The 15,027-nt window shown below is 42.5% G+C and overlaps 1 protein-coding gene across 1 annotated transcript in view; it reads right to left on the bottom strand.

Moving 5' to 3' along the window:
• The window catches only part of LOC116983159 (protein SSUH2 homolog), a 35,483-nt gene extending 21,970 nt beyond the window's left edge, over positions 1–13,513 (bottom strand). The window contains exon 1 of the mRNA XM_033036780.1: positions 13,276–13,513. Within this exon, the coding sequence (XP_032892671.1) occupies positions 13,276–13,298 (23 nt within the window). The 5' untranslated portion in view covers positions 13,299–13,513. The remainder of the gene's footprint in view (positions 1–13,275) is intronic.
• Positions 13,514–15,027: the final 1,514 nt, after the last annotated feature.

Genomic DNA, 15,027 nt, shown 5'->3' with positions numbered 1-15,027 from the left:
AAAGTGGTCCATTTTGGATTCATGCGATATAGTGTAAGAGTACATACCCAAACCAATGAGGTGCTTCAAATGTCAGAAATTTGGGCATATAGCTAAAATGTGCAAGGGGGCGAGGAAATGCGCAAGGTGTAGTGGGGACCATGAATATGGTCAGTGTGGAGAGGGGGTCAGACCAAAATGCTGTAATTGTGGAGGAGAGCATAGTGTGGCTTACTGGGGCTGTGAGGTGATGAAACGTGAAGCTGAAGTACAAAACATAAGAGTGAAGGAAAAGGTCTCCTATGCAGAGGCAGCAAAAAAGGCTGGCCCTACAAAACAGATGAATGAAAGAAGGATCAGGAGGGAGCAAGATATGGGCATAATGGAAACAATAAAAGAAAAAGAAAAGAGTATATGGAAAGAAAAGAAAAACCTGGTTATATTTATAGCAGGAGTAATAAATGCGACAGCAGAAGTAAAATCCAAAACAGAAAGGATCCAAATCATTGTAAAGGCTGCAGTCCACCACTTGGGCATGGCAGGATTGAAGTGGGAGGAAATACATGATGGTCTCAGTATCCAGGCGAGCCAAGAGTCAACATGTGTGGGTTAATAATATTAATGTTAATCCTACAATGGAATGCAAGAAGCTTGTTAGCCAATGGGCAAGACTTTAAGCAATTCATAGACAGTAGGAAGGAGAAACCAGATGTCATATGTATCCAGGAAACCTGGTTGAAACCAAGTTTAGATTTTGTTCTATATGATTATGTTGCAGTGAGATGTGATAGGGGAAATGGGGGAGGAGGGGGTTGTGCCACTTTCATTAAAAAAGGGATACCATACAAGGTATTAGGAATTGGGCAGGAACAGGAATATGTGGTAATAGAAGTGTGGTCTGAGAGGAGGAAAATAGTGGTAATAAATTACTATAATCCATGTAAGCGATTAGAGGTCAATAAGTTACAGGAAGTAGAAGGCCAGAGTAAATCTAATGTTATTTGGTGTGGGGACTTTAACGCACATAATACATTATGGGGCAGTGGAAAGTCAGATAATAATGGACAGGTAATTGAGGAATTATTAAATGATGGTAATCTAGTATGTCTAAATGATGGAAAGAAGACCAGGGTAGATGTTAGGACAGGGAAGGAGTCTGTGTTGGACCTTACACTTGTTTCTAACAGGATTGCTGCTAAATGTAACTGGGAAGTGTATGAAAAGGGTACCATAGGAAGTGATCATCATCCTGTGCTATGCAAAATAAATATTACTTTAACTATGAGTAAAGAAAACAGAAGTGGACGATGGGTGTTTGGAAAGGCTAATTGGGAGAAATTTAAGGAGGAAAGTGATAGATATGTAAAACCGATACAAGAAGAGACAGATATAGAAAACTTTGAGAATAAATTGTCAGAAGGTATCAAAAGAGCAGCATTAGTTTCCATACCTAAAAGTAAAGGAAGATCAAAAAGGAAAGCTGTGCCATGGTGGGACAATAAATGTAAAGAGGCAGTGGTGAATAGAAACAGAGCATTCAGATTATTAAAAAGAACTCATAACTACCAACACATGATTAATTACAAACAGGCTCAGTCAATTGTAAGGAGGACTATAAGACAAACAAAAAGAGCATATTGGAGGAAGTATTGTGATTCAATTGGAAACACAACACAGGTAGGGGAGATATGGGGGATGATTAAAAAAATGGAAGGTGATAAAAGGGAGTGGAGTTATCCTATCCTAACAAATGGAGATCAAACTGTAGTCTCAAATAAAGACAAAGCAGAACTAATGGTTAACACTTTTAGTAGGGTTCACAGCTCCCACAACTTACCAGATGAAGGAAGAAGAGGTAGGGAAAGAACAAGAGAGGAAAATGTTGAGGCCTTACAAAGGAAAGGTATCACAGAGGACAAGTACAATATTCCATTTAATTTGGGGGAGCTAAAGAGAGCTCTGGCCAAGTGTAAGAACTCAGCCGCAAGGAAGGATGATATTTGCTACATAATGATAAAGCATCTAAGTGAGGAGGGACTCCAAAAGATACTTGCACTATATAACAAGGTGTGGGAAGAAGGGCGAATACCGGAGAGGTGGAAGGAAGCAATCATTGTGCCTATTAGGAAACCAGGGAAAGATGCAAGTAATCCAGTAAATTATAGACCTATAGCTTTAACAGCACACATGTGTAAACTGATGGAAAGAATGGTAAATGAAAGATTAATGCATCTAATGGAAGAAAACGGTATAGTGGCTAATTATCAGAGTGGCTTTAGAAAAGGGAGAGGTACTAATGATCCAGTTCTGTGCTTGGAAGATGATATAAGGAAAGCACAAGTTAAAAAATAATCTGTAGTTACTGTATTTTTTGATGTAGAGAAGGCTTATGATATGTTGTGGAGAGAAGGTCTTCTAATAAAGCTGCATTTAATGGGAGTAGGAGGAAATATTTTTAACTGGATAATGGATTTTCTTAACGGTAGAAGTATCCAAGTTAAAATAGGGTCAGACATCTCTAGTAAATGTGTAGTCGAGAATGGAACTCCCCAAGGAAGTGCGATAAGCCCGATCCTATTCTCAATCATGATCAATGATATATTTGCAAACATTCAACCAGAGATGGGGCGATCGCTCTTTGCAGATGATGGCAGCCTATGGAGAAAGGGGAAGAATATAGATTTTATCGTGGGAAAAATGCAGCAAGGGATAGCCCTGGTGGAAGAGTGGGGAGTGAAATGGGGTTTTAAATTCTCTATAGAGAAGACAAAGACAATGGTTTTCACAAGGAAGGAAATTAAAGAGGATGTCCAGTTAAAACTATACGGCAACAATTTGGAAAGAGTAAAAGATTTCCGTTTCCTGGGAGTCCATTTTGACTCCAGATTAACATGGAGGGTCCACATTACAAAAATAATTGGAAAATGCAAAAAAGCCATCAATGTAATGAGATGCTTAGCAGGTTTAGAGTGGGGAGCAGATATATTATCTCTTAAACATATCTATGTATCACTGATCAGATCCAGACTAGAGTATGGCAGTATAGTTTATGGATCAGCATCTAAGTCAGTGTTGTCCGAGTTGGACAAAGTCCAAGCGGAAGCTCTAAGAATCTGTATAGGAGGTGTGCGGACGTCACCTGTATGTGCACTACAGGTGGAAACTGGGGAGATGCCGTTGAGACTGCGCCGCAGACAACTAATGGCTAATTACTGGCTAAGCCTTAAGGGTCATGGAGAGAACCACCCAACAAAACAGGTAGTACAGGAGTGCTGGGAGAGATGGGTGGCTCAGTCTGGAAGCTTCGGCTGGGTTGGAGGAGGTGTGGCAAGGGACATGGAAGTAGAGGACAAAGAGTTCTGCCCTGCAGTATTGTGGCCATCTGTCCCAATATGGTTACTGAACATCCCAAAAGTTGATCTGGGGATATGGGAGGCAAAAAGGAGGGAAACAAATTCGGACCTAAAAACAGAATATCATAACCATATATATAATAGATACAGGGAACACCTCTTAATCTTCACAGATGGATCAAAGGACCCAGTAGCTGAAACAACAGGGGCAGCTGTGGTAGTGCAAGGGATGAATGTTGAGATTTGCAAAAGAACAAATAACTATTTGGCAGTGTATACAGTGGAACTGTACGCTATTTTGATGGCAGTTCGGTGGATAGAACAGGTGCAACCATGCAAAGTATTAATATGTAGCGACTCATTGTCTGCAATCCAGAGTATTGGGTCTGGTGCATCCCATAGGCGGCCTGACCTAGTGTATGAAATTCTACTACTATTAAGCCAAGTAACAAGGAAGGGCAGTGACGTGACTTTGTTGTGGGTCCCAGCACACATTGGTGTGCTAGGAAATGAAAAAGTGGATAAATTAGCAAAAGAGGCCGTTAAAAAAGAGAACATAGAGGTAAACTTACAATTATCCAAATCTGAAGGAAAACACATTGTGTGGAAGAAAATAAATCAGGAATGGCAACAATACTGGGAACAGGAGACAAAGGGGAGACACCTCTATTCGCTACAAAATAGAGTGGGCATTACAGCAAGAAGAGGGGGGAACAGGAGAGAACAGGTAGTATTAGCAAGATTGAGGATAGGACACACTCACCTGAACAGCACATTAAAAATGTTGGGAAAACACCCTACTGGGCTGTGTGAGGAATGCCATCAGCCGGAAACAGTTCAGCATGCTCTAGTTGCATGTAGAAGATATGAAACAGAAAGAAGAGTTTTGATCAGTGAAATGAAGAAAATTGGAATGACAGATATATCAGAAAAGAACATTCTAGAGTATGGAGGGGAAGGAAAAGGAGTAAAGGTGTTGTTTAATTTCTTGAGGGCCTCTGGCCTTATAAAAAGGATATAATGTAAAGACATGAGGACTGTGGAGTGAAGCCAGAAGGTGGCAGCAATGCAACATTGTGGATGCCGGCTGCCGTAAAACTCCAAAGAAGAAGAAGAAGAAGAAGGCCTCAGAGGTTTGTTAGAGAACATTCGTGAACAAACAGCAATATGAAGCCCAAGGAACACACCAGACAGGTCAGGGATAAAGTTGTGGAGAAGTTTAAAGCAGGGTTAGGTTATAAAAAAATATCCCAAGCTTTGAACATCTCACGGAGCACTGTTCAATCCATCATCCGAAAACGATGAGGGATTACGTGAAGAGCCCGCTCAGCACGCATGCGCGACATACTTCAAAGCAGTGGTGTGGAATCACAGATAGACACAGTTATTGAAATAAACATAGTAAAGAAAAGGAGACCTCAGTTATCAGTTTGACCCATATTACTGAGGGTGGGAGCGGAGGGCACGTAATCCCTCATCGTAACTCCTCATAAAATACAGATCAAACTTCAAACTGGTAAGTTCTCGTTTAATCTTACTATTTTACTTCGGAGTCACGTGAGTGACTACGTGAAGATTTTAAAGCTCTGTGATTTCAAACCGTGTAACAGTTCTTCACTCACTGCCGAAGTCCTTGAGGGAGGAAGTGTGTTATCGTAATCAACCAATGAATCTGTTTGTAAAAACAACAACGGTATTTATTAACAATAACAACAAAGAAATTAAATTGCTCCCCTGGGCTTGAGCGTAGATTGTTCCAGGGTGAGGGACCTGGTTGGTGGCCATCCCCTGAGGTATGTCAGGACCACACTGACATCCCATATATGGGTGTACCTAGGTCTGGTAGGTTAGAATTGTAAATTCCCTTCATTAGTTTAACCACCAGCGGGTGGGACCCCATGGCCTGATGTCCTGGTGCCCGAGTTAAATAGAGCACTTCTAGCTGTGTTGATGGCACTGTAGCTGAGTCCTTCATCGTGGTGAAGGGCTGCCAGGAACTCCAGTACGTTGGTAACTGTTGCGGTTGAGTAGGTGGTCCCTGTATCCAAGCAGTACTTCTCCCACTTTTTGATGCTGGACAAGTACTGTTTTCTTGTGGATGTTCGGTGGGATGCTGACATAGTGTTGACGGTTTTTCTGACAATCCCAGTCCCAGTAATGGTCTTTTCAAAATCTGCAACCCAGGAGTTTGATTTTATCATGGCATGGGTGGCTTATGCCAGATACTGGGTGGGTTAATAATTCTGGGTTACTGGGAAATATCATCGGGGTTTCAACAACCATGTCGTGGAGTAATGGGAACCATGGCTGTGTAGGCCAGTCGGGTACTATCAAAATACCTGAAGCAGAGTCCATTTGTATTTTGCGAAGTACCCGGCTGATGAGGCAGAAGGGAGGAAATGCATAGAAGAAGAAATTTCCCCAATCCAGCGCGAACGCATCTACCGCTGCTGCTTCAGGGTCTGGTTCCCAAGTGACATACATAGGTACCTGGTGATTTAGCCTTGACGCAAATAGGTCGATATCTGGCGTGCCATATTGCTTGATAATTTTAGCAGACACTTTGGGGTTTAACATCCATTCGGTGTTGTCATTAAATTTGCGTGACCTGGTGTCTGCCACTGTATTTAGCTTACCTGGCAGGTAAGTTGCTGATAGCCAAATATGTCTTTCGACACACCATTGCCAGATTGTGTTGACCAATTTGTCGCATATCGATTTTATGCCGCCCATATGGTTAATATAGGCCACCACCGTAGTATTGTCTATTTGTAACCGTACATGCAAGTGATGCATATTTGATGCATATGCTTTTAAACCGTAAAAGGCACCCAACATCTCTAGATAGTTAATGCCCAGTGTAAGTAGTAACGATGACTCTGGGTTAGTTCATCTACCACCTGTGCTGGATATGGAGTTAGTTGCTCCCCAGCCTTGAGCACTGGCATCTGTTTGGATAACTAAAGTAGGGTTAACGATGATGATAGGGCTGGAACTATGCCAAACGTTTTCTGCCCACCACTGTAGCCCTGATATTGCTTCAGTGGGTAATTTCATGATACGATCATAATGACCTGCATGTCGTTTTAGTGCCTGTATCTTTGCTCTTTGTAAGTTTTGATAGTGCAAAGGTCCAAATTGTGTAGCCGGAAATGCTGCTACCATTTTCCCAATTACTCTTGCCACTTGTTGAATAGTTGGTCGCTCGTTGACCATTAAATTGTTACATGATTGTGCCAATTCAGTTGTTTTGTCTTTTGGCAAAGTTACAGACATGTGGACTGAGTTAATAGTGAAGCCCAAGTAGTCCATGGTTGTGGATGGTTTCAACTTAGATTTATCTGGATGTAAGACAAATCCCAAGGTTTCAAACAATTGTTTGGTAGCTGACACAGCTGATATAGCCAATTCCATGGTTTTGCCTACTATTAAGATATCATCAAGATATGCCATGACAATATGTTTTTGTCTCCTTAATATTGCCAGGGCTGGTTTTAGTATCTTGGTGAATAATCTTGGGGCTGATGTTAACCCGTTGGGTAACGCTTTAAACTGCCATAGTTGCCCATGCAGGTAAATTTCAGGTATCTGTGATGATCCTTATGAATGGGTACTGAATAGTAAGCATCTTTGAGGTCAATGCTTGCCATGAAGTATCCTTTGGAAATCAGTTGTTTGGCAGTAACAAACGTTTCCATTTTGAAATGTACATACTTAACAAACATATTTAGTGAAGTTAAGTCAATGATGATGCGACATCCACCATCTTTTTTAGTTTTAGTAAATATATTAGACACAAATTCCAAGGGTTCATGTTTTGTTTTTTCAATCTCATTGTACATGTATAGTGACAATAAATGGCATATCTATATCTTAGTGATTAGTCTCACCAGTTCAGCTTGCCCTCTCGTTTTTCTTTAACTGAGAGGGAAAAACCCCTCTGGGGTGAATGCTGAACTGGTGGCAATTTTTCTAGTGCAAACTGTATTTTGTATCCACGAATGCTATTGAGTATATACTTGTCACTCGTGATAGACTCCCATGCTTCCTTAAACAGGTGTAATCTCCCCCCTGTTAGTATAGCGCCCCTACTTTCTATATGCTGGTAGGAACCAGACCCACCTACCTCCATGGTTATGGGTGTTTCTTCTGCTTCTTCGCAGGATGACGAGTCTTGTGCGTTGTCTGACATGTTGGTGAGGTTTGGGGTTGGCGCATTTTCCATGGGGTCCGCTCTGGGCCTTGGCCTAAAAAAGGCTTCCGGTGGTGATATGCGGACCCCGAGCTTTCACCAGTCCCATAGGGTAGACGTCGACTGGTGGACGCGATGGGGTACTGCCGCTTGGGTTTTGTGGTTTTGGTTTTGCTCGTCCCGGGGCCTGCCCTCATTAGGCCAAAAGTTTTGGAAGCCTCCTCCATGTCTTTGACTTTTTTGGTGAGGTCTTTGCCAAAGAGCAATGTATCTGACTCAATGGTTGGAGTTTTGCACAACCCCGCGAATTTCGGGTTGAGGGCAGGTCTTATAATCTCCTTGCGGAGGTTATTTATCTCAAATTGAGTATTGCACAGCAGTGCGAGGGTGTCCTGCTGGTTTGTGGTCATTTCTGTACCATCCACAGAACGAGCAAATGAGGGGATGGCTGACGTCAGGAGCCTGAGGATCCGCTGAAGTTTTAGTTCCTGATTTCAAATATTTGACCCAACGTGCCCCCAGATTTGGCTGTTGACAGCCGGTACTTTGAGCGATTCACAATTTTCAGGAGCCGTATATTGTTCTAAGACCTCATTAACCACCTCCATGCGGCTGTCTCTGCCCCGAGCGGGCGGTGAGTTGTCCCCGTCCGACGAATCGGAAACCACCTGGTCTTCTTAGTGGCTTTACATCCAGTCCGCTGCTCAGGCGCTAGCGAGACTGGGCTCGGCTCGGTGTCGGGGATGGCGGAGCGCTGTGTTAACGGTCCTACCGCCTCCTGCCCCCCACTGATGGAACGCTCCTCCGTTGGAGTCGAACGGGGGACAGGCTTCTTGGAGAGCCTTGTTCTGTTCATTTTTCTTAGCTGTTGGAACAGAGCAAAAACTCTCCTTTTGCCAAGAAAAAACGACCTCAGAGTAGACTTACCTGACGGTCCGTCTTTTTTAAACTGTAGCGGGAGCGCCTGACTCCCGCTGCGTCGCTGTTGCCTGCGTGAACGCAATGTCGCGCATGCGTGCTGAGCGGGCTCTTCACGTAGTCACTCACGTGACTCCGAAGTAAAATCCCAATAAAATACATTTACGTTTGTGGTTGTAACGTGACAAAATGTGGAAAAGTTCAAGGGATCTGAAAACTTTTGCAAGCCACTGTATATGGACTGGTATGCGATAAATTATCACCCAACATACTAGTATGGATAAAGGAAGAACATGGCATTGAAAGGGTTATGGTAAATTATTTAAGTAATGGGTAAGAGGTAGGAGGAAGGGAACACAGGTAATAGCTACTGCTCTGAATGAAAAGCAGACCATGAGAATGCAAGGGGCTGGTGATATAGCCATTGCTGTTCTTGATATGTGCAAGTTTCTTGATGGAAACAGATTGGACAATTAAAAAATATATGGACGATTCAAAACTTGTCAATATAGTAAATATTAATCAGAACTATAGAGTCTGAAGAACTGTCTGAAGAAGGGTCTCGACCCGAAATGTCACTCATTCCTTCTATCCAGCCCGTCCCGCTGAGTTACTCCAGCATTTTGTGTCTATCGTCGAAACTATAGAGATTTCTGGTGATGGGCAGACTCAGAGAAGATTTCACAGTGTGGGTAAAGGTTCAGTGATTATTTTGGGGAGAAACATTGTGGAGAGGAGGTATAAGTTATTCCCAGGGGAACTGGGAGAGACACAAGCACACACTGCGGCAATTAATATTGTGGTCAAGAAAACATTGAAAACTGCTCTGCATGTCGAGTTACAGACTGTAAAATTAAGACAGCATTATACCTCCACTGTCATATTAAGTATAGTTCTATCATCACACTTTAAAAAAAGATGAACCACAGTTTGAGTTCAATTATGTGAAAATACTCCAGAAGCTGGGATTAGTTCCCAACAAGCAGGGAATATAAAGATAAGAACTAATATGTATATTAAAAATATTACAATATTTAAAATATACCTATTATTAAGGTACAGGGTAGCATAGTGGTAAAGCTGCTGCCTCAGACGCAAGGGACCTGGTTTGATCCTGACCTCAGATGCTGTCTGTTTGGAGTTTCAACATTCTCCCTGGGTCCATGTGGGATTCCTCGAGGAGATCCGGTCTCCCCTCACATCCCAAAGACATACGTGTTTGTAGGTTAATTGGCCCCTGTAAAATTGCCTCTCATGTGTAGCTTGAAGATGAAGATGAGAGATTGGGATAACACAGAAATGGTGAATGGGTGATCGATGGTTGTCACAGGCTTGGTGAGTCGAAAGGCCTGATTCCATGCTGTAACTTTAAACTAAGCTTCAACTAAACTAAAACAGTGAGGCTTTGATAAGACACTATCTCTTTCAGCATGTAGGTCAGTAGCAAAAGTTACAGATTTAACATAACCAGCAAAATAACTAGAAGAAAAACTGGACTGTTTCTTTGTAACCTCAAGAGCAATTAGCATTTAAACACAGAAAAATAAGTGATAGTAGTAGAATTAGGCCATTTGGCCCATCAAGTCTACTCCGTTAATCTATCTCTCCCTCATAATCCCATTCTTCTGCCTTCTCCCCATAACCTCTGACACCCGTACTAATCAAAAATCTATCTATCTCTGCCTTTAAAAATCCACTGACTTGGACTCCACATCCTTCTGTGGCAAAGTACAGAATTTTGAAAGTACATTCTTGAGAACTTTCAAAAGGCAATTAAACACGAGAAAACCACTTTATAAGATTTTGAGATTAAACCAGGAGTTGTTGGGTATATATTCTAGTTTTTTCAAAAGAACCAGCACATTCACAGCAGGTTAGAAGACATCAGTAGGCCAGGCAGCATCTCTGGTGAACATGGAAAGGCAATACCTTCCTGTTTCTTTGACTATCTTATTCACTGTGCGATTACTTTGTTCATGCTTTGAAACATCATCTGCTGACTGGTCAAAATGAAACTGAAACCAAGTAATATAAAAAACACAATTTCCACACATGAACAGCTGCATTCTCTCTTGTGACCAAGCCAATAAAAAAGATGCTGGTTAGACACGAGGTATTGGAATAACTTAGAGGTTCAGGCAGCATCTCTGTAGAAAAGGGATGGGAAGAAGGGTTCTGACCCAAAACAACACACATCCTTTTTCTCCAGAGATGTTGCCTGACTCGCTGAGTTACTGCAGTACTTTGTCTATTTTCGGCATTGACCAGCATCTGCAGTTCCAGTCTTGACTTAACTTCAGTTCAGTATTGAGGGGCTGCTGCACATTGTTACAAGTGTTGCCTTTCAGATGAGAGCGTAACCCCCTGCGACTTAACGCAGAACTTTACAAGGAAATTGTCATGTATCTATTTTTGACAGGTTTTGCAAAAAAAGAACTTTTAATGACTTTGCTTTCCACTGATTCAATTATCTATCAGTAAATAAATGATTCTGGGAATTGCCAATAAGCAGAATAGTGGAAATATTTCATAGAGGTATACAGCATTGAAACTAGCCCCACAGCCCAAGTTATTCCTGCTGACTGTGGCTTAACTGAGCCAGTCCCACTTGCCTGGTCCATATCTCTACAAACAGTTCCTACTAAGTGCTGCCACCACTTCCTCTGGCAGCTCATTCCATGTATGCACCACCCTCTGTGTAAAATAGTTGCCCATCTGATCTCTTTTAAATCTTTCCCCTCTCATTTTAAACCTATGCTTTCTAGTTTTTCACTTCTCTACCCCCAGGAAAAAGGTTACTTCAACTTATCTGCGCCCCTCGTGATTTTACAAACCTCCATAAATCATCCCTCTGCCTCCTACACTCCAAAGAACAGCCTCTCTTTATAACTCAGAACTTTATAACTCATGTGTCCTCCAGACCCAAATCTATTTTTGCACCCTTTCCAGTTTACTTGCATCCAAGAGCTGTACACAGTACTCCGAATTAGGCCTTACCAATGTCTTGCATGGCTATAATATGATGTCCCAACTCCTCTGCTCAATACCATGACAAATGAAGGCAAGTGTGCCAAATGCCTTCATCTCCACCTTGTCCACCTGTGTTGACAACTTCAAGGAACTATGTACCTGTGCTCCATGTCTCTCTGGTCTACAACACACCTCCGTTTACTGTATGTCCTAGCATAGTTTGTTCTAGCATAGTTTAATAATAATAATAATAATAAATTTTATTTAATGGGCGCCTTTCAAACATCTCAAGGACACCTTACATAGTATATCGGAATAACATATAATCGGAATATAACAATAAAGACATCACAGAGACACAAATTAAAAACAGGATTCAATCAAGTTTGTCCTACCAAAGAGCAACACCAGACATTTGTTTGAATTAACCTCCATTCACCATTCCTTTTCTCATTAGCATAGTTAATCAGAATCCTCTCCAATAGCTTCCCTGCCACTGATGTGAAACTCACCACCCTATAATTTCCTGGAATATCCTGTTCCCTTCTTAAACAGAGGAATAACATTGGGTACTCTCCAGTCTTCCAAAACCTCACCCGTTGTGAAGGAAGGTAAAAAGATCTTCGTCAAAACTGCTGCAATCTCCTCTCTTAATAAGCTGGGATAGATCACATCAGGCAATGGGGATTTATCCACCTTCCAACCTGTCAAGAGCCCTAATACCATCTCCTTCCTGATCTCAAATTGCCGTCGCACACTAGTATTCTCCACACTCATCTCACTGTTCTCTATGTCCTTCTCGTTGGTGAATAGATGCAAAGTACTCATTTAGTTCCTTGCCTACATCCTCTGATTCCAAGCACAAATTCCCCTCTTTATCCTACCTTCTCCCTGGTCATCCTCATTCATATACAAATATATAATTTTAAAAAATCCAACACCAGTCATTCATGGCCCTTTTTGGCCTTTCTAATCGCCCACTTGAGTTTTTTCCTACTTGCTATATATTCCTCAAAAACCCTATCTGCTCATTTTCTTAAATCTTAATACATTTCCTTTTACTTTTGACCAAATTTACAACCCCTTTGATCATCCAAGGTTCAGTTACCTTGCCATCCTTATCCCTCCTCCCTACTGGAACATGTTATTCTTGAGCCTATATCAGCAGACCTGCAAAGGACCCCCACTTTGAACTCTTGTTGCCCTTCAAGCCAGCACCACCATTCAATGTGATCATGGTTGATCATCCAAAATCAGTACCCCGTTCCTGCTTTCCCCCCATATCCCTTGATTCCATTATCCCAAAGAGCTATATCCAACTCTCTCTTGAATACAACAGAGAATTGGCCTCCACTGCTTTCTGTGGCAGAGAATTCCACAGATTCACAACTCTTTGGGTGATTTCCCCCCCCCCCTCATCTCAGTCCTACATGGCCTACCCCTTATTCTTAAACTGTGACCCCTGATTCTGGACTCCCCAGATATTTATTGTTTAAGCGATGGATTAATTTCCAGACTCAGGGTTCAGAACTGTGAGGAGAGTTTAGCAACAATGGCACATCTATCAAAGAGGCAGTTGAGGTGGGTGAAGGCAGGGGGAGGGTGGGGGAATAAATGTAAAGATCATGCTGTTAAGTAAAGCCAGTCTTACTGCAGAGGACATAAATAAATAATTAACAACAACTCTACCCGCGGCCCCTGCTACCTGTGGCCTTTGCTGCCACCGCGAGCTGGTGATCGCAGGCGACCAAGTTGGGCGATGGGCTACTTATTGCACCCACGCACCAGAACTGCAATCGTTCCGGACCAGAGTCTTTACAGCGGGGGATCAGCGAGCGCGGTGGGTGCAGCGGGGCCGGGTACCTGAGCAGCGGCTGCCTGTCCATCGGCCGAGCAGTGCAGGGCTCGGAAGCGCACGGGAGTCCTGTGTCCACAGCCGGAACTCACTTGTACCTTTTCCCTCCCCGTCAGAGCGCATTAAGTTTCGTTTTCCTAGCCTTGTTTTCCACTTTAAAAAACACACACAAACTCCGCCTTTCAAGTGGGAGCGAGATACGCAGAGGAGACCGTCACATTAGTCCCGTCCCACACGGTAGCGGAAATGACTTTATTGTCAATAGCTAAAGAGTTGCCACCCCAAATGTCGCTGTTTAATCCAAAGATCTTATAGCGGAGATCTTTGGTTTATTATTATTAAAGCTTTATTTCAGACACAGGTCCATATAACACATCAAACAGTACGAAGAATTACAAAGATACATTAAAAAATTGCATATTAGCCTAAAATATATATAAGCTATTGCACCAATGCCGTCTTAGCCTAGAAGTGAATCTATAGCAGCTTTTCAGAGGGCTGACTAGGGCTTCAATTATGTGGTTCTCTGATTTGTCCAGGCGACACATAAAACTAAACATCAGCTGTCTTAAGAGTGCCTCACAGGTTGGCACTCTAGTGGACACAAACAATTGACTGGCACTATGCCACCTAGGGACACGAAGTAGCAACCTCATTGCATCATTGTATGCAACCTTAAGCCTCTGCATACTCTTGTTCTTATAATTAGACCACAATTGAGCAGTATATAATGGTGTGATGTAGGTTCTGAACAGGGAACACTTCACAGAATCAGAGCACATATAAAACTTCCTTATAAGCATGTTGGCTTGAAGATAAATTTTACAGCGCTGTCGGTAGAGGTTTTTGTCATCCTTCCAGTCATCAGATATGACATGACCTAAGTATTTAATTTCCTCACACACAGCAAGAGGACTGTCTGACAAATAAAAGGTCGGAAAAGTTGATTCCCTGTCCTCAGCACTTCTAATTACCATTATGCGGCTTTTCTTAGCGTTAAACTTAATGTCATAATCAATGCCATACTGAGAGCACACCTTCAGCATCTGCTGCAGCCCAGCACTATATGGACAGAGCAGGACCAGGTCATCTGCATACATCAGATGATTAACAATCTTTGGCTGCGTTGATTGAACTGCACCTTGCCGTTGTACATCTCCCAATCATGGCTATTTGACAGGGGAGGCATGACAATCGAGTTGGATCCAGATCCAAACTAGGTCAAAGAATCATAGATGTGCAGCACACAGAAACAGGCCCTTTGCCCCATTGTGCCTAGATCACAATCAACAGCGAGATGTACAGGAAGGAGATAGATAGCTTGGTAACACGTTGGCAAGACAACAATTTCTCCCTCGCTCAGTAAGATGAGGGAGCTAGTCATTGACTTTTGGAAATGAATTAGCGTACACACCAAATATCCCCAACAATGTATCCGTGACCAATCACATTGAAGCTATGGCCAAGAAAGCACCTTTACATCTCTTCTTAATCGGAAGACTTTAAGGGATTTGGGCTAGTCTCCCAACAACTCTTACGAACTTCTACAGATGTACTATAGAACGCTGGCGGTTTTATACAGTGTACTCGGCATCAATTACTGGGGATGAATGACTAGGTGAGCCTTTATGCCAGAGGGGAAGTTTGTCCTTCTCATTGGCAGGTATAGCGATTTTTGTGCTGTAACAAACGGCTCTGAGCTCAGTAGTGCAGAGTATTTAGCGGGGCAAGCTGGGTATATACATTGAACCAGAGGGAAA

Source organism: Amblyraja radiata, chromosome 18, assembly GCF_010909765.2.
Source record: "Amblyraja radiata isolate CabotCenter1 chromosome 18, sAmbRad1.1.pri, whole genome shotgun sequence".
Lineage (NCBI taxonomy): Eukaryota > Metazoa > Chordata > Chondrichthyes > Rajiformes > Rajidae > Amblyraja > Amblyraja radiata.
Note: the sequence above shows the minus strand (reverse complement) of the source record. Positions and strands in the feature narration are given on the sequence as shown.